Source organism: Dasypus novemcinctus, chromosome 9, assembly GCF_030445035.2.
Source record: "Dasypus novemcinctus isolate mDasNov1 chromosome 9, mDasNov1.1.hap2, whole genome shotgun sequence".
NCBI lineage: Eukaryota > Metazoa > Chordata > Mammalia > Cingulata > Dasypodidae > Dasypus > Dasypus novemcinctus.
This window is the reverse complement of record NC_080681.1, coordinates 130,488,466-130,512,917: the sequence shown is the minus strand read 5'-3', so window position 1 is coordinate 130,512,917 and position 24,452 is coordinate 130,488,466. Positions and strand designations below refer to the sequence as shown.

The following is a 24,452-nucleotide window of genomic DNA, read 5'->3' as shown; positions in this document are numbered from 1 at the left end:
ACGTGCAGGTCACACGGTCGGAGTCAGACTGCCACTGCCGCCCCAAGTCCCCTCTGCGCACCCCGAGTCTGCAAGCGCGGTCCCCGACGGCAGGCTTCTGGGGCATCCTGGTCACCTGTGTCCCCAAGCACAGTGCCGGGGCAGCCCCGAGCCCTCGGCGGGTCGCCCGGGACCCCACAGACGTGCCCGGGACCCCACAAGCGAGCCGGCTTCTCTGAAGCGTTTACTTAGCTCTAGTGTTCGGCTCCGGCTTCCCGGAGGGCCGCGCTCGAGCAGGCGGGGACGGCGGCGGCGCTGGCGCGGTGACCCTCGCGCACGCAGGGCGCGGGGCGGCCGGGCCCGGGGTAGCGTCCGCGCGGGGCCTGTGGGCGCGCGCGGGTCCCGGCCGGCGGCACCGCCTGGGCCGCGCGCGCCTCCCGGGGGCGGGCGGCTGGGCCTTGGCTACCAGATGCGGCATCGCTGGGGCGGGTGCATGGGGGTGCCCCGGGCGCAGTGGAACGCGTCGGCGAAGGCCGCCAGGTTCTGCAGCGAGCCGAGCACCCTGCGGGCGGATGCAGCGGCCTGAGGAGGTGCGGGGCAGGGGCGGGGGCGCAAGGGCGGGGGGCGGGCCGGGAGCCGGCGCGGGGGCGGGGCGGGCACCGGGGTGGGCACCTGCCTGTACTTCAGCGGGCTGTGGACGTCGGTCTTGATGGACTGGATGGCGAACTCGGGCCGGTAGGCCCCGCACCACACCTGTGGGTGCAGGCGGGGCGTGGCTGCCGCGAGGCCCCAACTCTGGGCGGGGCACGGGGCGGCGCGGGGAGGGGACTGGGGCGGGGGCTTTCCCGGCGGGGAGGCCAGGGAGGGGAGGAGGGGGATAGGAGGGGACAGGGGCAGCCATGGCTGGCGGATGGGGGTCGTCTGCCGCAGGAATCCAGGCACCTCCAGGCCCAGCTCTCTGCAGTGGGAGAGGCAGCTGCAGTTCCCCCTGCCCCACACCTCCGCAGGAAGCCCCCCAGCTCTAGTCTGGCCCCTCCATCCTCCAGAAAGGCTGCCTGACCTGGGGTTCGCGTTCTGCTCCGCCGGCCTGCCCGAGTTCAGGGGTGTGTGTGCAGGTGGGCCGGGGCGGGCTGGGGTGGGCTGGGGTGGGCAGGGCCCGGGCCCTTACCTGCGCGTAGTTGATGAAGAACAGCTGACTGAGGGTCAGCTCCAGGCCTGGCAGCTGGGGGTCCCTGCCGCCTTCCATCAGCCACTTCAGGTAGGCCTGAGGGCAGCAGGTGGGGCTCGGATCCCAGGTGGGGCCTGACTGCGGGGGCGGTGCTCCCCACCACCGCCCACCCAGGGCCACCTGCACGCCAGTGCTGGCGAGGGCCCCGGCCAGGTGCCCACCACGTGGCAGCCCGCCTGGCCTGTTCTGAGGCCGTAGGTGCCCCAGTGCTGGGGGCAGGTGGGCTCTCTCCCTGTGCGTGTCAGCCTCTGCCTGGTGGGAGCTGGAGGGCTCGAGGCCGGGTTCCCGACAGGGATGAATGGGGACGTCAGCCCTCCTGCCGGTCCCTGCTGTGCGGGGCCTCTGCGGGGCCTCTGCGGGAGGGAGGGAGAGGGGCCCCATGACGGCCTGGGCCGCTGCGCCCCGCCCACCTTGTACGCCTGCCGCACGCCCTCCATTGTCGGCGATGTTTTCCCCGAGCGTGCTGAACCCGTTCACCTGTGCACAGGAGACCGGCTGGGACCGAGCCCCGCGTCGTCCCCCGCGTGGCCGGGGTGCAGGGGCGGCGCCTGCGCACTCACGTTCTCCTGGTCGGCCACGTCCCAGGTGTAGTTCCCGTACTGGAAGATCATGCACTCGGACTGGTCCCGGAAGTGCTGGGCCGAGAAATTGCTCCACCAGTCCAGCATGTTTCCGTCCTTGTCGAAGTTCCGGCCTGGCAGGGGCAGGGGGGCTGCCCACGTGCTCGCTGCCGGCCCCCACCCTCCCCAGGCCCCGGCGGCCGGAGCGCCCTTGGGCGGGGAATTGGCCCACGTGGAGGGGTCGCCCTGTGGCTGGAGGCCACTCAGTGCCCGAGAGGGCTGTGGTGGCCCCCGTGCCCCCCGAGGCTCGGGTCCCAGGGACCGGCAAGCACGGAGGCCCGGGCACCCCCGCTGGGACATCCAAATTCGGAAGCTCAGGCTAGGGCACCCACGGCTCCTGGGGACGCACAGCTGCCCCCAAAGTGTCTGCTTGCTGAGCCAGGTGGGGAGACCCTCCCCGTGTTGAGGCAGGGCCCCTGTGCACGGCGCCAGCTGCTAGACTGGGGCAGGCGGTACCCCGAGGAGGGGGCTGGAACGTCAGGTCAGGGTCAGCCCGTCCCTCGCCTGGAGGACGCTGGGGATGTTGCAAGGCCACTGGGCTTGGCTGCGTCCTGGGTGGGGGGCCGAAGCTGCCCGGGCGTGGCGGTCAGCGGGCAGTGGGAAGGGAGTCAGGAAGAGGCTCCAGCCTTGTGCCCCCCACACTGGGCGGTGGAGCCCGGCTGACACCCCGAGGCTACTCTGGGCCCCGGTACGCCAGAATGGAAAGAGCAGCTCCTTTCCCGGCCGCTCTCGGCTGTGGGTGGGAGCGGGAGGGGCGCACGTGCTGCCCCCGTACCGTTGTCGTCAAAGCCGTGGGTGATCTCGTGCCCGATCACCATGCCGATGCCCCCGAAGTTCAAGGCCTGGGGCTGCTGCTTGCTGAAGAAGGGGGGCTGCAGGATCCCGGCGGGGAACACTGCCCGCGGAGGAGGGCCAGAGGTGAGCTGTGGGCAAGGCTGCCTCGTGCGTGCCAGGCTGGGGGGGCCCAGACTCCAGTGTGTCAGCTCGAGGGCCCACCCACCATGTGCCAGGTTCGGGCCCCTCCTTTGAGGAAACCGGGACGCAGAGGCTGGGGGCAAAGCCAGCATGTGGCAGCTGCAGGGCCCAAGCCCCACAGCTTCCCGCCATTCAGAGCCGCCGACCCCACCTTCCGCCCCTGCTCGCTGGCCGCATAGGCCTGCACCTCGCCTTGCACAGGGCACAGGTGACATCCCGTGGGTGGGCGGGCAGGGAGGGAGGTCCTCCCAGGTGGAAGCGCCCGGGACCTGCTCCCCGAGGCAGGGGTGGGGGCTGTACACGGCCGTTCCCCTGTGGCTGGGAGGGGGTGTGCAGGGGTGGGTGGAGCAAACGTACCGATCTGGTTCCGGTTTGGGGAGTAGAAGGCGTTGACCACCGCGGCCCCGATGATCCAGCTGTGGCAAGCAGGCGTGTCGCCCAGAGGGTCCCCCGGGACCCTCCCTCTGGGCTGCCCAGAGCCCCCTGCCCTCTGGGTCTGGTCACCACGTCGCCCCCAAGCGTGGCCTCCGGCCCGGCCTCCGCACTCACAGGTTCTGGTCCACCTTCTCCCGCAGCTTCTTGAGGCTCTTCTCGGCGCCTGCCCTGAGGTTCTGCAGGCTGTTCTCAAAGTACAGGTCCTCAGAGAAGTTCAGCTGCAGGGTGGGAGGGCACGGCATGGGCGGGGCCTGCGGGGAGCTGGGGGCGGGGACTCGGGGCTGGGGCGGGGCCTGTGGGGAGCTGGGGGCGGGGCCTCAGGGCTGGGGCGGGGCCTGTGGGGAGCTGGGGCGGGGCCTCGGGGCTGGGGCGGGGCCTGTGGGGCTGGGGCACCTAGTAGGGGTGGCCTCTGGGCTTCTGTGGGCACGTGCTGGGGGTGACCCGGGCCCCTACTAGCTTTATGCCATTAGGCAAGTTTCTTGGAGTTGCAGGGTCTGCTCCCCCCAAACCCAAAAGGGGGGCGGAGCCCACCCCAGGCGTGGTGGGGACAGGCTGGATTAGCAGCTGGGAGGGGCTGGCAGGTGCCTGGCACGGAACAGCCCCTCGTGGTAACGGGGGGCCCAGGAGTGGCTGGGGGCAGGTGGGGCAGTTGGGGCGCACGTTGGAGTACTCCTCGTCCAGGTGAGGGTTCTCCTCCTCCAGGATGTAGTCGGGGTACCCGATCTGCTCCCGGATGTTCATGGCCTGGAGAGGAGCGGGGGGCTGCTACCTGCCACCCCATCAGGGGGCGCAGTGCTGGAGCCCAGGCCGTCGTGGCTCTGCCCTCCAAACCCTCTTGCCAAGGGGCTTCGGGTAGGTGGCTGAGGGACTGGGCCCCTCCTCGCCGGGCTGTGCAGGGGGTGACCGGGCAAGGCAGGGCAGGGCTTGGCCCCAGCTGAGACCCCCGACCTGCAGCCAGCAGGGCTAGGGGGGTCTGGGAGGAGAGTTTGGCTGCCATTTGTCAGCTGCGCCCGAGGGGTTCAGACGGCTCCTGTCCTCAGTTCAGGGTGCCCCGCTCCCCCAGGCCTCGGCTGCCCCTGCCCGCTTCTGGGATGTCCCAGGTTCCCAGGCCTGGACCAAGGAACGGGGTCCCCACCCCGCCTCTGGCCAGGTTCACCCCCGGCCTGGGTTCTCATCTGCACGGTGGGTGTGAGGCTGGCTCTTCCGGGGCGCGGTGGGTGAGGAGGGGGGCCGTCGGTGGCCCCGTCTGGGCTCTAGCCACCGCGTGCTGGGCCGCCCGAGCCTCCGCGGCCTCACACCTTCTCCTGGGCCTTCTCCTTGGACTCCTGGTCCATCCAGGGCAGCTCGTCCAGCATCTCCACGAACACACTGCGTATCTTGTTGATGAGCTCTCGGACCTGGGGGGGCACGCACGGCGTCCAGCCACAGCGCATGGGGCCTCTGCAGGGGTTCAGTCTAGGGTGCCCCCGGGACCTAAGCCCGCCTGGCCGTGATGGCCTGCCCCGGCCACAGGCCTCTCCAGGTGCTGGTGGGGTCGGGGAAGGCCAGGAGGGGAGGACAGGGTCCTCGGGGCTCTGGCTTCCATTTTCAAACGCGGGCCCAGGGCCTGGCCCCCAACCCGCGGCTGGGGCGGCAGGGTCCCGGGGCGTGACCCTGGCTGGGCGTTTGGTGTCGGTGGCCCTTGGGCTAGGAAGCAGCCAAGCGAGGTGTGATGGCACGAGGACACCTGCAGCGGGTGCCATCAGAGGGCGCGGGGCCCATGCACCTGGAGAGTGAGACTTGCCACAGGAGGCTGGGGTGCGGGTGATGCCACCTGCTCCTCTCCCGCCGTGGGGAAGGGACCCAGAGGCCATGCCAGGGTGAGCAGTGTGGGGACAAGGGGCGCCTGCGGCAGGAAGCACTGCCACTTACCATCTTCTTGCTGTCTCCAGGAAACGCCTCTTTGACGTAGAGGGAGCCTACGGCACTCTCCATGTTGCTGTTGACGTAACTGACGCACTCCCGCCAGCGCACCTCCTCCACCGTCGTGCCGTACAGTGCCTGGAGGGCGGGGGGGGCACCTGCGCACGGGCTCACTACCCATCCTCCCGTCCACCCACCCCCCCCCGGCCACCGTCACCTGCCGTCGCCCTTCCTTCTCCCTCCCCTCCATGCGTCATCCTCCACTTCGCTACCCCATTCACCAACGTACAGTGGCTGAAGGCGGACAGAGGTGTCTGCCTGCGCGCATTTACGCGTCACTCCCTCTGCCACCCAGACCGCGGGCAGCACCCCACAGGGAGGCGGGCTGGAAAGAGCGCAGGCATTCGTTCATTCATTCGTTCAGTGCCAGCTGCCATCTCCTCCTGCCCCCGTCTCCCCAGCACAGAGACCGGCCTCCATGCTCCATTGCTCAGGGCAGCCCTGTGGGTCTCGCCCCGGCTTCCCTCGTGCCCGTACTGAAGCCACCAGCTGGCTGGACTCTGGCTCCTCTCCTGAGTGCACGCACTGCCAGCGCCTCCTGCCTGGTGGCCCCACCAGCCTCCTAGAACGTCCCCTGCCTCCACGGGACCCCCACTCCCCACCCCAGGATTCTCCCCAGAGCAGCCAGAATGACTGAGCAGGTGGGATGTGAGGCCATGCCTCCCCTGCCCCACATCCCCAGGGGCTTTCACAGCTCACGGAGGACAGTCCACAGGCACTGCTCTGGCTCAGGACTGTGGCCTCTGCCTCCCCCAACCCTGCGTCACCCCCTGGCTTCCGGGGGACCCTGCCTCAGGGCTCTGCGCTGGCTGTTTCTGCTCCCTGGAAACCTTCCCCAAGGGCTCTTCCCGCCTGGGCCGCCCTTACCTTGACATTCTCAAAGGCCACCTCTGCTGAGGAGGCCCCTCCCCAGCCCTGCACACCACACTTGCAGTTTTGATGGGGAGGATTTCCCTTCTGTCACCTGTTGACTTCCTGTCTGCCCAAACGGCCAGGTGTCTCAACTGTCTTCTCGGTGGCTCTGACCCGGGAGGAGTGGATGCCTGGAACCATACGCGGAGGGAGGGAGTGGGCGGGCCGGGGCCACGCTCACCTTGCGGTAGTTGATGCGTGTGTCCTTGAACCGCCGGCTCAGGCTGCTGATGCGGTCCAGTACCAGGCGCCACACCAGGTAGTTCTGTACCGTCCTGGGGGCAGGAGGCAGAGGGCGGGGAGTGCACAGGTGAGGGGCGGGGAGTGCACAGGTGAGGGGCGTGTACCTGGGGAGGGGGCATGGCTACGCAGGCTCCACCCCAAGCTGCGGAAGACCTCTGAGACAACACCCCCACCCCAGCCCCCTGCCCCAGAAACACCTTGTGTGCCCTGGATGTCCGGGGCGCTCCGGGAGAGGTTCGCATCTCTAACGTAAGGCTCCCCTGGCCACCGAAACGTAACCTCTCATGTTCCTCTCCCCTTGGGGTAAGTGCTGCGGGGAGCAGGGGCTCTTGGGGAGGGGAAGAGATGGTGAGGCCTCCTGGCACCTTCCTTGGCCTCACCTGGCTGAGAAGTCATCGATGATGTCCTCGAGGTTCTGGAGGTAGGGGATGCCATAGACGACCACTTCCTCGTCCGGGAGCAGGTCGATTGTGACAGAGGCTAGCACAGTTTGTATGAAGAGAGTCCAGTTAAATCCCTGGGGAAGGAGGGAGTGGGGAGAAAGGGAGAAAAAGAGAAGCAGACATGGCTCCTGGGCACCCTAGAAACCCAGCCCCCACCCAAGACTTAAATAAGAGTGCAGGCGCAGGTGATCAGACCCAGGACAAAGGTGGGTGGCACTGCTACAGAGTCTACAGATAGTACAAGGTAGTAAGAGGTTATGACCACGTGTTTGAAAAGTTAAGTGTGATGGAAGAATCCCTGGAAAAACGCAACTTAGTACAACTGACAAAAGAAGAATTAGAAAATATGAATAGTCTTATATGGTGTATAAACCTGAGTTTCTTAAAAATATTCCCACAAAGGAATTTTCAGGCCCATCTAGCTTTACTAGTAGATTCTCTCTGACATTTAAGGAAGAAATGCTATCAATCTTATTCCAACTTTCCAGAGAAGCAAAAAAAGTGAACCCCTTTTGACTTTATGAGGCCAAGAATAACCCTAATACCAGAATAAGGATATGACAAGAAAACAAGTAGCCAGTCTAATTTATGCTTGCATGATTACAGATGCAAAAAATTCTAAACAACATATTAGCAAAACAGAATTCAGCCAGACATAGGTAAAAAGGATACTATTTCCCAGTCAAATTAGATTTATTCCACGAAGACACATTCGGTTGAACATTTGAAAAGCCATATTGTTCAGGGTAAAAACCGAGGAAAGAGAAAAAACATGGTCATTTCAACAGATGCAGAAAAAGCGTTTAATAAAATTTGACATTTCTTCATGATAAAAACTCTTAGCAAACTTGAAATACAAGGGAATCTCCCTGATCTGATAAAGGAATCTACAAAATAACAGTAGTGATCAAAAAGAAAAAACCACAGCAAACAGCAAACTTACTGGCAAAATGTGGATGGCTTTTCCTCTGAGACCAGGAAGGAAATAAGGTGTCTATTGTGGTGGTTTGAAGCTGTATGTACCCCAGAAAAACATGTTCTTAAATCTTAATCCAGTCCTGTGCGTGTGAACCCAGTGTAAGTAGGACCTTCTGATGAGGCTACTTCAGTTAAGGTGTGTCCCAGCTCAGTCAGGATGGGTCTTAATCCTGCTACTAGAGTCCTTTACAAGCAGAATGAAATTCAGAGCCACAGGAATCAAGAAGCTTTGAGCCCAGAAAAGACCATGAGATGCCACTCTGTGCCTTGCCATATGACAAGCTGAGGACTCCAGGGTCACCTGCAGCCAGCCCCAGGAGGCCACAGTATTTGGGGAGAAAGCATCGTGACAATGGTGACACCTTGATCTGGACTTTCATTTAGCCTCCAAATCATAAGCTAATAACTTTGCATTCCTTCAATCAGCCCATTTCATGGTATTTGCTTGAGCAGCCTAGGGAATGAAAACAGATTACTATCAGGCCTTCAGCATTATGCTGGTGCAATAAGACAAGAAAACTAAGTGAAAGTGATAAGGGTTGAAAAGGAAGAAATAGTTTATTATTTTCACAATGGAACGCTTGTGTGTGTGTAGAAAATCTGAAAATATCTACAAATAAACTTTTAGAATTAGTGTGTGAATTTAGGAAGATTTCTGGATCCAAGGTCAGTGTTTCTATGTACCAGCACCAAACAAGATAATAAATTACCAAAATGATACTGTTTACTGTCCTATATAAAAAAAAATAATCCTCTAGGAGCAAATGTAATAAAAGATGTGCAAGACCTTGAAATAAATTACAAAACTTGTTGAGAAAAATTAAATCAGATTATGGGCTGGAAGACATAAAGGTGTCAGTCTTCCTCAAATTGATCCGTAGATTCAAAGTAATCGCTATGAAAATAGAAGTTTTTTTTTTCCTGTATGTGTGTGCAGTGGACAAGAGGATTCTAAGTTTTATATGAAAATGCAAAGGACCAGCTGTAATTCAGATAATTTGGAGAACAAACTTGTCAAACTTAACTTTATTGCATTTCAAGACTTATCAGGGAGCTACAGACACAGTTAGTATGTGATTGGCCCAAAGATAGAAAAAGAGACCAATGGAGCAGAAGAATAAATAGACACTATTTATTAAAAAGACATCACTGCAGAGCAGTGGGTAAGAGAATAAAGGGTGCTGGGTCATCATCCATTTCTCCATCTCTCCATCCATTTCTCCATCTCACATCTACAAAAGTCAAATCCAGGTGGACTGTAGCTCTACGCCACCTTGTGGGGGGCAAAGATTTCTTAAACAACAAAAAGAATCCAGTCATAAAAGAAAGATTGATAAGCCTTTGCTCAGTTGATATGGAAACAAAACCTCCGTTCGCTATGCAGGTAAGAAGGCGAGCTGCCGAGTGGGAGAGAGTCTCTGTTACATGCCCAGTGACCCAGGGGGCCACATCCAAGATATATAAAGAACCTGAAGTCAGAAAGTAAAAGGCAGACGCCCAATGGAACAAACGGGCAAGGGCCTGCGCAGACACGCCCCGGCAGACGGCGACCGGGGGGTCAACAGGCAGGAGCAGTGGCCAGCTGCTCAGGGTCGGGGAGGGAAAGAACGCGGCGGCCACACTGGCCAAGGTGGAAAGCCAGGACGCTGCCGGCAGGGGTGGGGACGCTCATGCTGCCTCGGCGTTAGCTTTCGAGTGGGGCGTGCACGCATCCATCACACCAAGCGACACGCTCAAGAGTGCCGTGGCCACGCCATCCCGCCAAGTCAGAGCCGGCTCCCCCCGTGGATGCGGCTTGTTCACTGGCAGCGGGGACCCTGTGGGGCTGGGTGTTGTGCACAAAACGTGGAGAAGACGACGGCAGGAGTGGAAACCCCGCCTGGCTCCAGCGACGCCGTCAGTGACGGGAGAAGTAGGGCCGGAGGTGGCTGTGGGGGGGCAGTGGACGTCCGGGCCCAGGGGCGGTCGCCTGGACGCCTTCGCTTTGTGGTGACTGTTAGCGTGACGCACATCACAAACAAGCACACAAGACCCAGGGGCCCGGGCTCCCCGAACCCGCTCCCTGCCGGCTGCCGGCAGCCTCAGGCCACCTGCCCGGCCCCGTTGGCTACCCAGCAACCCGTCTCCAGCCCGGGGTAGAGCCTCCCGCGGGCACCTCCGCTCCAGACGCCCGCCTCCCGGCCCGGGGAGAAGGCACCTGTCGTTGAAGCTGCCCGGGGGGGCGGGGCTGCCGCGGGGCAATGGGAAGCCAGCAGCACCCAAGCAGCACCCAGCAAGGTCTGCCCTCGGGGGTGCCGCTGAGCTGCGGGGGAAGGCGCGGTGGGGTGGCGGCGCCGGGGCCCAGGCCACGGGTGAAAGGGGACTTCAGAGCGCGGGGCGCTGGGGCCAGGCCCGGCCTTGCCCCACGCTGTCCACAAGCTCCCGACAGGAGGTGGGGTGGAATTTGGGGTCTGTCCCTGCCCGTGCCCTCTACTCTCTGACTGTGGGGTTCATCCACGTCCACACTCTCCACCATCTGACTCTGGGGTCTGCCCCGCCCACACCCTCTGCCATCTGACTCTGGGGTCCACCCACGCACTCCGCCCTCCGACCCTGGGGTCTGCCCCGCCCACACCTGCCTCCCGCTCCCGAGCTGGCTCACCTTGAGATTGAACTTGCTCTGGAGCTCCTGCACGTCCATCCTGTGGTACAGGGCGGTGACGTCGTGCCTCTCCTCCTGGGGGGCTGTGGCCTGCGGCGGGTGGCCCTGCGGTCACGCAGGCCCGGGGACCCCGCCCGTGCGACCCTGCCCGCGGGCGCCCCGCCTCACGTTCGCCAGCTGTGTCTCCAGCTCCAGCACCTGCGCCATGTCCTGCTGCACCTGCTGGACGTTCTCGGGCAGGTTCAGGTCCTCCCGCAGCATTGTGGCCACCGAGACCATGAGCTGCAGGTAGGCGTCCCGCACCTGGCGGCAGGGGGCGGCACAGGGTGAGCCCGGCGGGGGCCTCTCGGCCGGGCGGGTGGGCACAGGGCACCGCGTACCCCAGCACGCCACGGGGCTGGCTCAGCAGCAGGCGACGGCCGAGCTCCGTCTCAGCGTGCACAGCACCCCGGACGGCCTGAGCCCTCCAGGACGGGCCTGCCCGTGCCCAAGGCTGCCACTCGCACTCCCCGGACGGGCCTGCCCGACGCGGCGGGCGCTCGTGAGCTGGATGGACCTGCCTCCCGCATCCTGCACGCAGGGCCACGGGCCGAGGCCCGCGCCTCCCTCCCTTCGGACTGGCAGACCTCCCACCCCGGGCCCCCGGGGAGCGTGACACGCCTCTGCGGGGCTGGCGTGGGGATCGCGGTGCATGGCCGCGCTGTCGTGCCTGGTGCAGGGCACGTGCTCCCAAAAGCTCAAGGGCGCGGTGCCATTTAAGACGGGCCCAGCCATCCTCGGGCTCTGAGGCCTCTCCCCGCTCCCCCCACCACTTCCTCTGGACCCCCAGGGCGGGGCGCTGTCCAGGTGACTTGGGCCAGGTCAGGGCCAGGGCCCCCAAGGGCCACTTCTTCGATCCCCTGGCCCTTGGTCTGAGCCGACCACCAAGCCCGAGCCCTTGGGTGACGTGGCCAGCCCTGCTGCCTCGCCCGGGCCCCGGCCTGGCTCCGCTGCCCACTTCCCCATCCCACGGCCCTTTCTTTGGCCACACCTGTCCTCTCTCCTGGCTCTACCAGTCCTTTAGAGCTTAGCTCACAGGCCGCCTCTCCCAGGAGGCCCTCTGGGATTTCACACCCTGGGCTCTCCTCTGAATCTGAGCCTGCGGGGTGGGAAGGCGCAGGCCTGGGCCCTGCGCGGGCGGGGTGGGGGGGAGCACTGGCGCTGTGCCCCGGGGCCCCTGAGGCTGAGCCCTGCGGGCATGGGGAGTGCTGGGGGCCGCCCTGCCCGCGCCCCTGCCCCCTGCGCCAGGAGCCGCTCACCTTGCGGTTGCTGCCCTCCTTGAAGTAGTACTCCCGCGACGGCATGCCCAGGGTGGGCTGGTCTATCTGGAGACACAGGCGGCGTGAGCGCCAGGCTAGCCCCTCCCGCCGCCCCCCTGCACGGGCCCGGTGGGCGGAGGGGCTGGGAACGTGCCCTCCACCTGGGCGCATGTGAGTGACAGGACCGAGGGTGTGGGGGACGGGGAGGGGGGGTGCTGCAGGGAGGCCAGGGAGGGAGCCCGAGGGGCCGCCGCGTGCCCCCGACCACCAAGGCGCCTCAAGGGCTGACTTCGCCTGCGTGGACGGCCACCCGTGATGACCCTGGCCCAAGGCCTCCACCGACCCCCTGAGAAGCTGGCACGGGTCCCCAGTCGGCGCGCGGGCCACAGGGCCGAGGATCAGGGCGGGGGCCGGGCTGAAGCCGCGAGTCGGGGCCGTCCCGAAGGCCTGGTGGGCGCCCACCCCCTCCGCCCGGCCCCGCGCTCACGTAGATGATGTGGCGGCTGGAGTTCTGGTCGTCGTTCCAGATGAAGAGGTCGATGAGCACCCGCTTGTTGAACTGGGCGTTCAGCATGGCCAGCCGCCGCTCCAGCTCCCACTTGGGGCCTGGGGACAGCGTCCCCGCCGTGGACTGCAGACCCCGGGCCGGGGGCCAGGGGCGGCAGCCTCCCAAGCCCTTGAACGCAAGGGGCTCGGAGGACCCCTCCCTGGGTCATGGGGGCCTTGGGGGCGGGGTCCCCACAAATGGCCCCGGGACGGCCTGCTCTAAGCGGGGCGTGGGGTGCCCCTGCCGCCAGCAGCTCCCTGAGCCCACGCCCTAGGAGACGCGAGGGCCGGGCGTGGGCTCCGAGTGGGGCCCTGGGGGCTACACTGGGGTGACGGATCTCCCCGCGAGTCTAGATGGGAGCCCGCTCTGCAGAGCTGGAGGGGCACAAACTACCCCTGCCGGGCTCGACCGGCTCCTGAGACCCCGAGTTTGGCCCAGGGTGGGTAGGGCCTCTTGGGGCTCTCTGAGAGTGGGGGCCAGCCCGGTGGGAGCTGGCTGGAGCCAGTGGGCACCCCCCAGAGGCCTCGAGGGTCAGTGGCCCTGGCCTTACCTTCTGTCTCGTTCCACTTGTCCATGGTCACCGGCCAACCGCCCACCACCTCGAGGACGTCCAGCAGGGGCTGGGAGTCCCGATTCTCTATCAGACCTGAGACGGGACAGGGTGGGCGCTCACCTAGCGCCCAGGGCAGGACGCACTGCCCAGACCCTCATAGACCCGCGCGGCCACACAGCCCCGGGCAGGGGGCTGGGCAGGGCGAGGCTGGGCACAGGCCAGAGGGAGACCCCAGGGCGGCTGACAGCCCATCAGCCCTGGGCTGGGGGAGACGGTGCTGGGGTGCCGAAGGCAGGGGGCGGTCAAGGAGGCGGGGAAGGCAGCTCAGGGTAGCCAGGCGTGTTCCCCGCAGACGCCAGGACAGGCCCGGGCACCGGGTCCAGAGTGTGACAGGCAAAAATGCCGATGGGCTATGGGACCACTGCGCCGGAGTGGCCGTGATGTGGCGAGACACGCAGGAGGGCTTGTGCCAAAAATCACGTCGAGGTGGGGACGCTGAGGACCCCGGGAGGGTGTCAGCCAAAGCGGAGGAGAGGAGACGCCCCGTCCACAAGGCTGGGGTCCCCACGAGTCCCGCGCTCTGGGGGTGTGAGGTGCACTGTGCTTCTCCTGGAGGGCTCTGGGGGGCCAAGGGCAGGGAAGCCGTCCCCCCGAAGCCCCACTCCCACAGGCTGGCCCCTACATGGACGGCTCAGCGGGGTCCCAGGCTGGGGTGCCCCAGATGTCTACTGGAGAAGATGGAAGTCCTTTCCCTGGACCCAAACACCAAGTACCCCCTAATCCCCCTGCCACGATCCCCAGCTCTCCCCGCCGGGCTCCAGGCTGTCTTCCCCTCGCCTGGATGTGACCTGGCTCTGGAGTCAAGGTCACAGGGCAGCTGGCAGGGAGCGCGTGCCCCCAGGGAGCCCGGAGCCAGCGGCCGGGAGGGGACGTGGGCACGGAGCCCCCCTCGCCCTGCTGTGCTCAGGGCCTGCACGTTCTGGGGGGCTGTGTGGCTTGCCCCGGAGCTGCTGGGGGTCCTGGGGCCATCGGGGAGTTGTGGGGGCTGCTTGGGGGTCCCGGCCGCCTGCGGGGCAGCCCCGCTCACTCTCGTTCATGCAGGAGCGGTACAGCAGCTTGGCCTTCTGCACGGCCGGCCGGTCCTTGGCGGTGGAGTTCTCCAGCACCGCTGTGGGCGGAGGTTGGCTCAGCGGAGCCAGTGCCAGCCTTGCGGGCCCCCCGCCTCCCGCTCCCGCGCCCCGCGGAGGAGAGGCAGGGGGGCCGGGGTGCACCCGCCTCGGCGAGGCCCCGCCCCGCGGCCCGGGCGCCACCTTTGAGGATGACCTCGAGCTCGTCCCGGAGGATGTCGAAAACGCTGTATCTGGAGTTGGTCTCAGGAATGACGTGGCGCCGCAGCCAGCCGCCGCACGCGAACTGGTAGAAGTCGTCGCAGGGCTCCTGGTTCGGGTCCATGTTCTGGAGGATCCTGGCGGCTGGGTGGGGGCGGGGGCGAGGAGATAAAGGGCGCAGAGCTGCAGGCCACCCTTGTCCAGGACGCAGCCAGGCCCCCACCTTTCATCCCACTGTGTGTCCTTGCAGGAGGTAACACCCTCTCTGAGCCTCAGCCAGGGATGCAACTGAGGGGTCCTGAAGCCAGGAGGCCTCTCCCACCCGTTTCCTCATCTGCAGATCTGGGGGCACCGGCAGCCCCCACGTGGCTGGCAGGTCTCTGGGAGCTGGCACCCACTCCCGGCTCAGGCCTGGGTCTTTCCGGCTGAGCTCTGCCCCGGCAGGGTCGCTTCTTCTTAGCGGGTGGGTCCCTGGGCGGGGGTGCGGCTCGGGCCGCCTTTCACAGGGGCTGTTTCCTGGGAGTGGGGGTGATTTGCCCCCCAGGAGCCCCAGGGCCCCGGCCAGACGCTGGCCACTGGGTGGCCACCGGACCTCGCCAGGGCCGCCGCGTCCCTGCACGGCCTGGCCCGGCCAGCGGGGAGCCTGGGGCTTTGCAAAAAGCATCGCCCCGGGCCCCTGACCCCGAGCAGATGGAACTGCGGTTTTGTCACTAGTGGCGCCTCCGCCACTTTCACTGGCTTTGTCGCCTGCAAACGGCACCCTGTGGCCCCAAGTTGCAGGCAAATTCGCGCAGGAGAATTTAAAAGCAGGAGAGCACTTTTCTCTCTGAAGTTGGGGCTGGAACCCCTGAGATCAAAGTAGCTCGTAAGGGCGGAGCTGGGGGGGGGGGGGCTCCAGCAGGGGGCTTCAGGCGGCGCTGGGGAGGAGCAGGCGTGAGGGCCACCTCCCCCTCCTGGGGCGGCCCCCCCGACCCCGCCTCTCTCCTGCCACACCGCGGTCCCCCCAGGGGCTCTCATCCCCCGTGCTGGCTTTGGGCAGGGCTGTGCCAGCAGGGGCTGGAAGCCCCCAGCCGGGCGGGCCGCGGGGTAGGGGGCTCACCGGCCATCACGCAGCCAGGGCTGGTGCAGATCTCCCTCCTCTCCAGCGAGCTGAGGCCTTCTTCCGCGGCTGCGGGCGAGGGGCAACGTGAGCGCCTGGAGAGGCAGGGCCCGGGCAAGGCGGCCCCCCACTCCCCGCCCCCCGTCGCCCGGGCCTGGGGCCTGCCCTGACCCCTGCGGCCCCCGGAGCCTCCCACCCCCTCTGCCTTCACAGACCCCTGCCCCCCAAACCCCTCAGCGCCGAAGCCGGCCTCCCCCTCCGTCACCCCCACCCAGCTCCCAGCGCCCCCCTTCCCCCGGGCCCCCCGCTGCCCCAGCCCGCCCTGCCGCCCGCACAGCTGCTTTGCAGCCTGCCTCGGGGGCAGGGCAGGAGGTGCCCCCCTCTCGGGACACCGGGCCTGGGCTCTGGCAGGTCTCGGGTGTGGGCCATCGCCCACAACGTGCGAGGGGCGTGCGGGTGCCAGGACCCCGCCTGGCCGAGGCCCCTGTCCCCCGGGAGGCTGGGGTCCGAGCCCACCTCCTTCACGCCAGATGGGGTAAGGAGGACAGAGCTACCTCGGGGCCTCCGCTTTCCTGTGCTCTCCTCCTTGGAGACACAGAGTGGAGCTGAGAAGAGCGGCAGCTGCTTCCCTGGGGGGGACAGAGGAGCTCGATCACCGCGGCCCCCAGACCTGGCGGGCAGCACCGGCCTCGGCGGCAGGTCACCGGTGCCTGGGGTCCCCGCTGGGTGGGGTCTGCGGAGCTGCCGCTGCCCCGCTGGAGGGAGGGTCTGCGGGGAACCCGCGCGCGGGCTCAGCCCCTCCGCAGCCCCCGCCTGCTTCCCACCGGCCTCCGTGGGGCGACACCCCACTCCAGCCCCTCTGTCCACTCACCCGGCGTCCCTGCAGGTGGGCACTCTTCCCTCAGGGGAGCCCGCCTGCCGACCCCTTCTGCCTTGGTACCCCCCCCCGGCTTGCGGCGGGACCACCTCCAGCGCCCCCGGGCAGGTGCCCAGGGAAGGGGCCGCCCCAGAGCCCTCGCCAAAGACTTCCTGCCCCGTCAGTGGAGGAGCCAAGCCTTCCACGCTCGTGCCTGCTCCAGGTGCAAAGCCACCCTCCAGCGAAGCCAGGGGCGTGCCCAGGTCAGCTTGCAGATCTTCTGGGGGAGTCGTGCCAGCTCTGCCCAGGGAGGAGCCTGGGAGGGGGGGCGGGGGGAGGGGCAGGGCAGGCCCCTTCAGACCTGGCTGGGTTCCCACCAGGGGAGGCACACGGGTCCTGGCGGGTGGGGGCACCGGGCACGCTCGGGCGGGGCTGCGCCTGGCTGCGCACGAAGACGGAGGGGGGCACCCACGAGCTCCTGGGCCGCAGCTGTGCAAAGGGGTGTCCGTGGAACGTGTCGTTTGGGGGCCGGGGGAGCGTGTTCTCGTCCACCCCGTCGGTGGCCGCTCTTTCTGTCCGCCCATTTGTCCGTCCGTTAACTGAACACGGAGGCGAGCTCGTCACACGCCGAGCCCTGCTGTCAGGGAGCGTGGGGCAGGCGTCCCCGGGGTCCTGCCCGCAAGGAGCTGCCCATCTCGGGGAGCAAGCGAGAAGGGCGCAGGGCCTGCTGCTTGCCTTGAGGCAGAGCCGAGCTGCAGGGCAAGGGACAAGCCACGGGCCAGGGACAGGCGTGGCGAGAGGGCGCCGAAACCAGTGACGAGAGCCCTGGCCGCAGAGACCGGATCACGGACCGCCACGGGCTGCAGCCGAGAGCAGCGCCTTCCTCCGGCAAAACGGGCGCCAAGTGCAGGGGGTTTCTGCGTCTGGTCGGGCTGTTGCCAATGGCCCGTCACCTCGCCGGGGACGAGCTGGGCACGCTCTCGTGGGGTCGTTTTTGAGCTGAGGCTACAAAGAACCCTAAATGGACCACGTCCCAGAAAGGGCCGAGCGCCTTCCGCGCTGCAGCCTGGGTGGGGCAGCCCTGCTCCGGGAGGGGCTAAGGAGGCTGAGGAAGTTTTAAGAAGGTTTTTCTTTTGTTGTTGTTTTGGATGAACTTATTCTTTTCTTTTCTTTTTTCATTTGGATGGACTTTCAGCAAGCCTTTTCCGCCTGCGTGAGGGCTGGCGTGAGCCGCTGGATTCGGGGATCCAGCTGCAGGGCATGTGAGCCACCCCCAGCCCTTTCTCTGAAGGCGGGGGCAGGGAAGGAGAGCCGAGGGAGGTGGGAAAATGGGACCCACAGTCCAGGCAAAAAGAAAAGGAACAAGAAGGGCTCTCAATCCAGGTATCAGAATCAGCAAAAAGGCCTTTCAAACAACTGCGGTAAATAGGTTACAGGGTCTTTGTAGAAAAGGTGCGAAACCTACATAGACATGCGGTGAATGTCAGCCAATAATGGGACTATAAAAAAAGAAAGGAAATAAAAGAAATGAATTCATTCAGTGGGTATTATGGATTGAATTGTATCCCCCCAAAGATATGTTTAAGTTGTACCCTGTTTCTGGTAGTGCGATCCTGTTTGGAAATTGGATCTTTGAAGATGTTATTAAGATGAGGTCAAATTGGATCCACGTGGGCTCTAATCCAATGTGACTGGTGTCCTGATAAGAGGAGAATTAGACACAGAGAAAGAGAGCAAGAGAGAGAAAGAGCAAGGGAGGGTGCTGTGTGATGAAGTGACTGAGCTATGACACAAGCCATAGAATGTCACAGGCTGCCAGTCACCAGCAGAGCCACACAGACTTCAGAGGAAGCGTGGCCCTGCTGACAAGCTGATTTTGGACTTCCAGCACCCAGAAGTGTGAGACAAGTTTCTGTTGTTTTAAGTGACCTAGCTTTGATACTTCATTACGGCAGCCACAGGAAACTAAGACAATAGTTTAACAGAAGACTGAACGCTGTAAAGAAAGAATCAGTGACATGAAGATAGATCAACAAAAATTATCCACACTGATGCACAAAAGAAAAAGAATGAAAACAACGAAACAGAGAACATCTATGAAAAAAGAACCAGACATAACATTGTGATGGAGCTGGACTCAGATGTGACCTTTCCACACATGCCTCTTCTGTCACTTTTCCTGAACTGTGGTTGGCACTGGGGTTGGCACAGGAGACATGAATCTCTGGACTGTCCATGTGCCAGCTGGGCCCTGAATCTCAGCAGAGTTGTGACACCTACTCTCCAGTTCATTGGACTTACCAAAGTCAGATAATAGGGAGGTGAGGATGGTCAACCACCACAGCAGGGAACTGAGAGAGTCTACAACTGCAAGCAGGAGAATCCCATCTATCAGTTATGTGGGATCTAGGCCCCCTCTCAATTTGGGGGTGGAGTGGACATCACCATCCCAGAGTCCTCAGGATGGAGGAATAAAATACAGAGTAGAGTGGACTTACTGGTATTCTACTGTAGAATTATTATGACTCTAGCAATGGGAGAAACTGTATCACTGATGTAGATAGAGACAGTGGTCAAGGGAGTTGCTAAGGGCAGGGAGAGGGAAGAAGAGATTGATGTGGGGGCATTTTCGGGACTTGGAGTTGTCCTGAATGATATTGCATGGACAGATGCAGGATATTATGTATCCTGCCATAACCCACTGAATGGACTGGGGGAGAGTGTAAATTACAATGTAAAGTATAATCCATGTGGTGCAGCAGTGCTCCAAACCGTATTCATCAAATGCCATGAATGTGCCACAGTGATGAAGGAGGCTGTTGATGTGGGAGGAGTGGGGGTGGGGAGTGGGGGTATGTGGGAACCTCTTATATTTTTTAATGTAACATTTTGTGTGATCTATATATATATATATTTAAAAGATAATAAATAAATAACCTTCATTCTTGGATATGTCCCTGGTTAAAAAAAAATGGTGAAAACTGGATGCTTTCCCTCTAAGGTTGGAAACAAGGCAAGGGTGTCCTCTCTTACTACTTTAATTCAACATCACATTGGAAGTCCTAGCTAGTGCAATAAGACAAGAAAAGGAAATAAAAGGTATACAGCCTGGAAAGGAAGAAATAAAACTGCCTCTATTTGCAGATGATATGATCATTTAGGTAGAAAATCCCAAAGAATCAACCAAAAAACTCCTGAAACTAGTAAGTGATATAGCAAGATCACAGAATAAAAGATTAATATAAAAAAAAGTCAGGAAGCAGATGTGACTCAAGTGATAAGGCCTCTGCCTACCACATGGGAGGACCCGGGTTCAATATCTAGGGCCTCCTGGTGAAAAAGAAGAGAAAGTGTGCCTGTGTGGCAAGCCAGTGCCCACGCGGTGAGCCGAGTGCCTGCGCGGTGAGGTGAGTGCCCGCGCGGTGAGCCGAGTGCCCGCGCGGTGAGCCGCGTGCCCGCGTGGTGAGCCAACTACCCGCGCGGTGAGCCGAGTGCCCGCGCGGTGAGCCGAGTGCCTGCGTGGTAAGCCGAGTGCCCGCGCGGTGAGCCGAGTGCCCGAGTGGTGAGCCAGTGCCCGCGCGGTGAGCCGAGTGCCCGAGTGGTGAGCCGAGTGCCCGCGCGGTGAGCCGAGTGCCCGCGAGGTGAGCCAACTACCCGTGCGGTGAGCCGAGTGCCCGCGCGGTGAGCCGAGTGCCTGCGTGGTAAGCCGAGTGCCCGCGCGGTGAGCCGAGTGCCCGAGTGGTGAGCCAGTGCCCGCGCGGTGAGCCGAGTGCCCGCGTGGTGAGCCAGTGCCCGAGTGGTGAGCCGAGTGCCTGTGCGGTGAGCCGAGTGCCCGTGTGGTGAGCCGAGTGCCCACGTGGTGAGCCGAGTGCCCACGTGGTGAGCCGAGTGCCCGCGCGGTGAGCCGAGTGCCCGCGCGGTGAGCCGAGTGCCCGCGTGGTGAGCCGAGTGCCCGTGTGGTGAGCCGAGTGCCCGTGCGGTGAGCCGAGTGCCCGCGCGGTGAGCCGAGTGCCCGCGCGGTGAGCCGAGTGCCCGCGCGGTGAGCCGAGTGCCCGCGCGGTGAGCCGAGTGCCCGTGTGGTGAGCCGAGTGCCCGCGCGGTGAGCCGAGTGCCTGCGCGGTGAGCCGAGTGCCCGCGTGGTGAGCCGAGTGCCCACGTGGTGAGCCGAGTGCCCGCGCGGTGAGGTGAGTGCCCACGTGGTGAGCCGAGTGCCCGCGCGGTGAGGTGAGTGCCCACGTGGGTGCCCGTGCAGCGAGCCAAGCACCCACATGGTGAGCTGACTGCCTGCACAGGTGCCCACGCGGTGAGCCAGTGCCCGAGTGGTGATCCGAGTGCCCCCACAGTGAGCCAGTGCCTGTGCAAGTAAGGCATGCAGCAAGACGATGACACAACAAAAGAGAGAGGAAGGGGAGAGTCAAGGTGAAGTGCTGCAGAAACCAGGAACTGAGGTGGCTCAATTGACAGGGAGCCTCTCTCCACATCAGAGGTCCCCAGGATCGAATCCCTCTGAATCCTAGGGGAGAAAGATGAGAAGACAAAAAAGAGAAATAGGATACAGAATATCACACAGCAAATGGACACAGACAGCAAAAACAGCAGGTTGGGGGAGGGGGAGGAGAGGAGAAAAGAAAAAAAAGTGCAATGCTAATAGATAATAAAGGATTTGTGGTTGGAAAAAACGAGTCAACTGTTTTCCTATATAGCAGCAACAAAGAGCTGGAATTTGAAATTATAAAAACAATATTATTTATACTATCACCTAAAAATGAAAAAGGGTATAAATATAAAAAAAATACAGGGAAGCAGATGTGGCTCAAGTGATAGAGCATCCGCCTACCATATAGGAGGTCCAGAGTTTGTTACCCAGGGCTTCCTGGCCGGTGTGGTGAGCTGGCCCATGTGCAGTACCGCCACACACAAGGAGTGCCATGCCATGCAGGGGTACCCCCTGCATAGGGGTTCCCCATGTGCAAGGAGTGCATCCCACAAGGAGAGCCGCCCTGTGCAAAAAAATGCAGCCTGCCCAGGAGTGGCACCACACACATGGAGAGCTGATGCAGCGAGATGATGCAACAAAAAGAGACACTGATTCCCCATGCTGCCTGACAAGTGGACACAGAACACACAGCGAATGGACAAAGAGAGCAGACAACTGGGGGGGGGGGGGTAAATAAATCTTTAAAAAAATGTATAGGACTATAGATGAAAAATTGCGAAACACTGGTGAGAAAAACGAAGCGCTTTAAATAGGTGGAGAAACGTTCTGCATTCATGGATTAGAAAGACGACATTTGTTCCCAACTTGATCTATAGAGTCAATGCAATTCCAATTAAAATCCTGGCAAGCTATTTTGCAGATCGTGACAGAGTCTCGAGTTTGTACAGAAAGGCAAAAAATCTGGAACAGCTAATACAATACTGAAGATCAAAGTCGGAGGACTCACACTACTTGATTTTGAGACTATGACTACAAGGAATCAAGACAGCGTGACACTGGTGAAAGAAAAGCTATAGATGAGTCAGACAGACTAGAAAGCCCAGAACTAGATCCATAGAGATACAGTCAGTTGATCTTTGGTGAAGAAGCAAAGGCAATTCAATGGAAAAAGAATAGTTTTTTACCAAATGGTCCTGGAACACTCAAATCAAAACACACCATAAAATGAACCTACACACAGGCTTTGCACCTTACACAAAAATGAACACAAATTGCATAACAGACATAAACGTAAAGTGAAAACTATAAAACTTGTTGAAGAAAACATAGAAAATCGACATGAACTTGGATTTGGCAATGAATTTTTAAATACCACATGGATAGCATGATCCACACACACACACACAAATTATGGTGGACTTCATTAAAATTAAAAAATTCTGCTCTGTGAAATACACTGTTAGGAGAATAAAAAGACAAGACACAGGAAATATTTGCAAAGTGCATATCTGATAAAATATACAAAGAACTCTTAAAGCAACAATAAGAAAGAAAAAAACAACCCAGGTGCAAAACGGGCAAAAGATCTGAACAGACACCTCACCAAAAAACATACACATTTGGAAAATAATCATATGAAAAAATGCTCAAAATTATTTGTCATTGGGGAATTGCAAATTAAAACAACAATGAAGCCCTTGATACTGATGGCTATGCTTATGAGCCTGTGTGCCTGAAATATGAACTAGGCCTAGAGCTGCAGGGTGCCTAAGAGTTACCTCCTGAGAGTCTCCATATTGCTCAAATGTGGCCACTCTCTAAGCCAAACTCAGCATGTAAATGTATTACCTTCTCCCCAGCACGGGACATGACTCCCAGGGATGAGCTTCCCTGGCACAGAGGGATTACTACCAATCACTAACTGGTGATGCAAACTAGAAAGAGACCTAGAATAAAAGGATCAACTCAGACCAGCATAATATCTCAGCCTACATGTAGGATCATGCGTTAAAAACTGCTTTTTACCTTGAATAAAAGGGGGAAATGGCAAAGACAAATGAGTTTATATGGCTCAGAGTCTTCAAAAAAGAGTTGGGAGGTCATCAAAGGGGTCATGCTTATGCACACCTAAGTAGGACCCCAGAGACACCCAAAGTAGATACAATCCCAGGTACTGGTGCTCCTGAGGGCTACGGAGACACATAGGTTCTATGGCCATGGTATATGGCTCTGGAGTTCAGTGCCATGTCAGTGGGCCCTACTTTGGAATTTGTGTTCCTGAGTGTAATGGAGTTGGACTCAGATGTGACCTTTCTACACATGCCTCTTCTGTCACTGTTACTGAACCTGTGGTTGGTGCTAGGGTTGGTGTATACTCAGGAGACTTGAATTTCTGGACTGTCCATGTGCCAGCTGGGGCCTGAGTCTCAGCAGAGTTGCAACTCCTACTCTCTGGTTTCATTGGACATAATTACCCAGGTCAGCTAACAGGGAGGTGAAGATGGTCAACCACCACACCAGGGAACCAAGAGTGCCTACAACTGCAAGCAGGAGAATTGCATCCATCATCCATGTGGGATCTAAATCCCCTCTCGATATAGAGGTGGAACAGACATCACCATCCCAGGGTCCTCAGGATGGAGAAATAAAATATGGATTAGAGTGAACTTACTGATATTCTACTATAGAACTATTGTGACTAGTAATGGAAGAAACTGTAGCACTGAAGTGGAGAAAGTGGCCATGGTAGTTGCTGAGGGCAGGGAGAGGGAAGAAGAGATATGATGTGGGGACATTTTTGGGACTTGGAGTTGTCCTAAATGATATTGCAGGGACAGATGCAGGATATTATATATCCTGCCATAACCCACTGAATGGACTGGGGGAGAGTGTAAACTACAATGGAAACTAATCCATGCAGTGCAGCAGTGCTCCAAAATGTATTCATCAAATGCAATGAATGCAGTGATGAAAGAGGTTGTTGACATGGGAGGAGTGGGGTAGGTGGGGAGTGGGGGTATATTGGAACCTCTTGTATTTTTTAATGTAACATTTTTTGTGATCTATGTATCTTCAAAAAATACAATTAAAAATGATGGGGGTGGGGCGGTGGAGAGTGGGGTATATGGGAACCTCTTATGTTTTTTAATGTAACATTTTATGTGATAGATTAACTTTAAAAAATAAAATAAATTAAACAACAAGAACAACAATGAGATACCACTACATGCCTAATAGAATGGCTAAAATCCAACAAACAAAAAACCCCACAAAAAACAGAGCTGACAACACCAACTGCTGGTGGAGCAACAGGAACGCTCATTTACTGCTGGTGGGAATTCAAAATGGTACAGTCACCTCGGAAGAGAGTTTGAAAGTCTTTACAAAGTAAAATATAGCCTTACCATTTGATCCAATACTCATGCTTCCAGGTATTTACCCATCTGATTTGAAAACTCATGTACACATTAAAAACATGCCTGTGAATACTTACAGCAGAGCTTTATTCATCATCACCCAAAACTGGAAAAGACAAGATGTCCTTCAAGGCTGGCTGGCTAAATGAACTATTGCACATCATACAACGGAACACTATTCACCCATAAAACGACATGAGTTATCGAGCCGTGAAAATGCATGCATAAATCTTAAATGCTTACGGCTAAGTGAAAGAAGCCAGTCAAGAAAAGTTACATATGGCATGATGCCAATTATATGATCGTCTGGAAAAGGCAAAACTCTAGAGATGGTATAAAAGATAGCAGCTGCGGGGAATTTGGGGTGGGGATAGGGTTGAACAGGTGAAGCACAGGGGATTTTGGATTATGAAGCTATTCTATGTGACACTACAATGCTGAGTTAAGACATTAAACGGTTGTCAAAGCCCACAGACCTTTACAGGACAAAGAGCCTTAACG

At 60.3% G+C, this 24,452-nt stretch overlaps 1 protein-coding gene across 1 annotated transcript in view; it reads right to left on the bottom strand.

Moving 5' to 3' along the window:
* Positions 1-371: 371 nt before the first annotated feature.
* Positions 372-24,452, bottom strand: part of MMEL1 (membrane metalloendopeptidase like 1) — a 37,229-nt gene continuing 13,148 nt past the window's right edge. The window contains 23 exon segments of the mRNA XM_058304604.1: positions 372-541; positions 656-732; positions 1,148-1,243; positions 1,618-1,638; positions 1,640-1,684; positions 1,768-1,901; positions 2,603-2,722; positions 3,160-3,218; positions 3,352-3,455; positions 3,898-3,981; positions 4,536-4,634; positions 5,149-5,277; positions 6,293-6,386; positions 6,735-6,871; positions 10,417-10,506; positions 10,585-10,719; positions 11,715-11,780; positions 12,202-12,320; positions 12,812-12,907; positions 13,902-13,982; positions 14,125-14,286; positions 15,242-15,310; positions 15,796-15,870. Of these exon segments, the coding sequence (XP_058160587.1) occupies positions 442-541; positions 656-732; positions 1,148-1,243; positions 1,618-1,638; positions 1,640-1,684; positions 1,768-1,901; positions 2,603-2,722; positions 3,160-3,218; positions 3,352-3,455; positions 3,898-3,981; positions 4,536-4,634; positions 5,149-5,277; positions 6,293-6,386; positions 6,735-6,871; positions 10,417-10,506; positions 10,585-10,719; positions 11,715-11,780; positions 12,202-12,320; positions 12,812-12,907; positions 13,902-13,982; positions 14,125-14,286; positions 15,242-15,310; positions 15,796-15,870 (2,192 nt within the window). The 3' untranslated portion in view covers positions 372-441.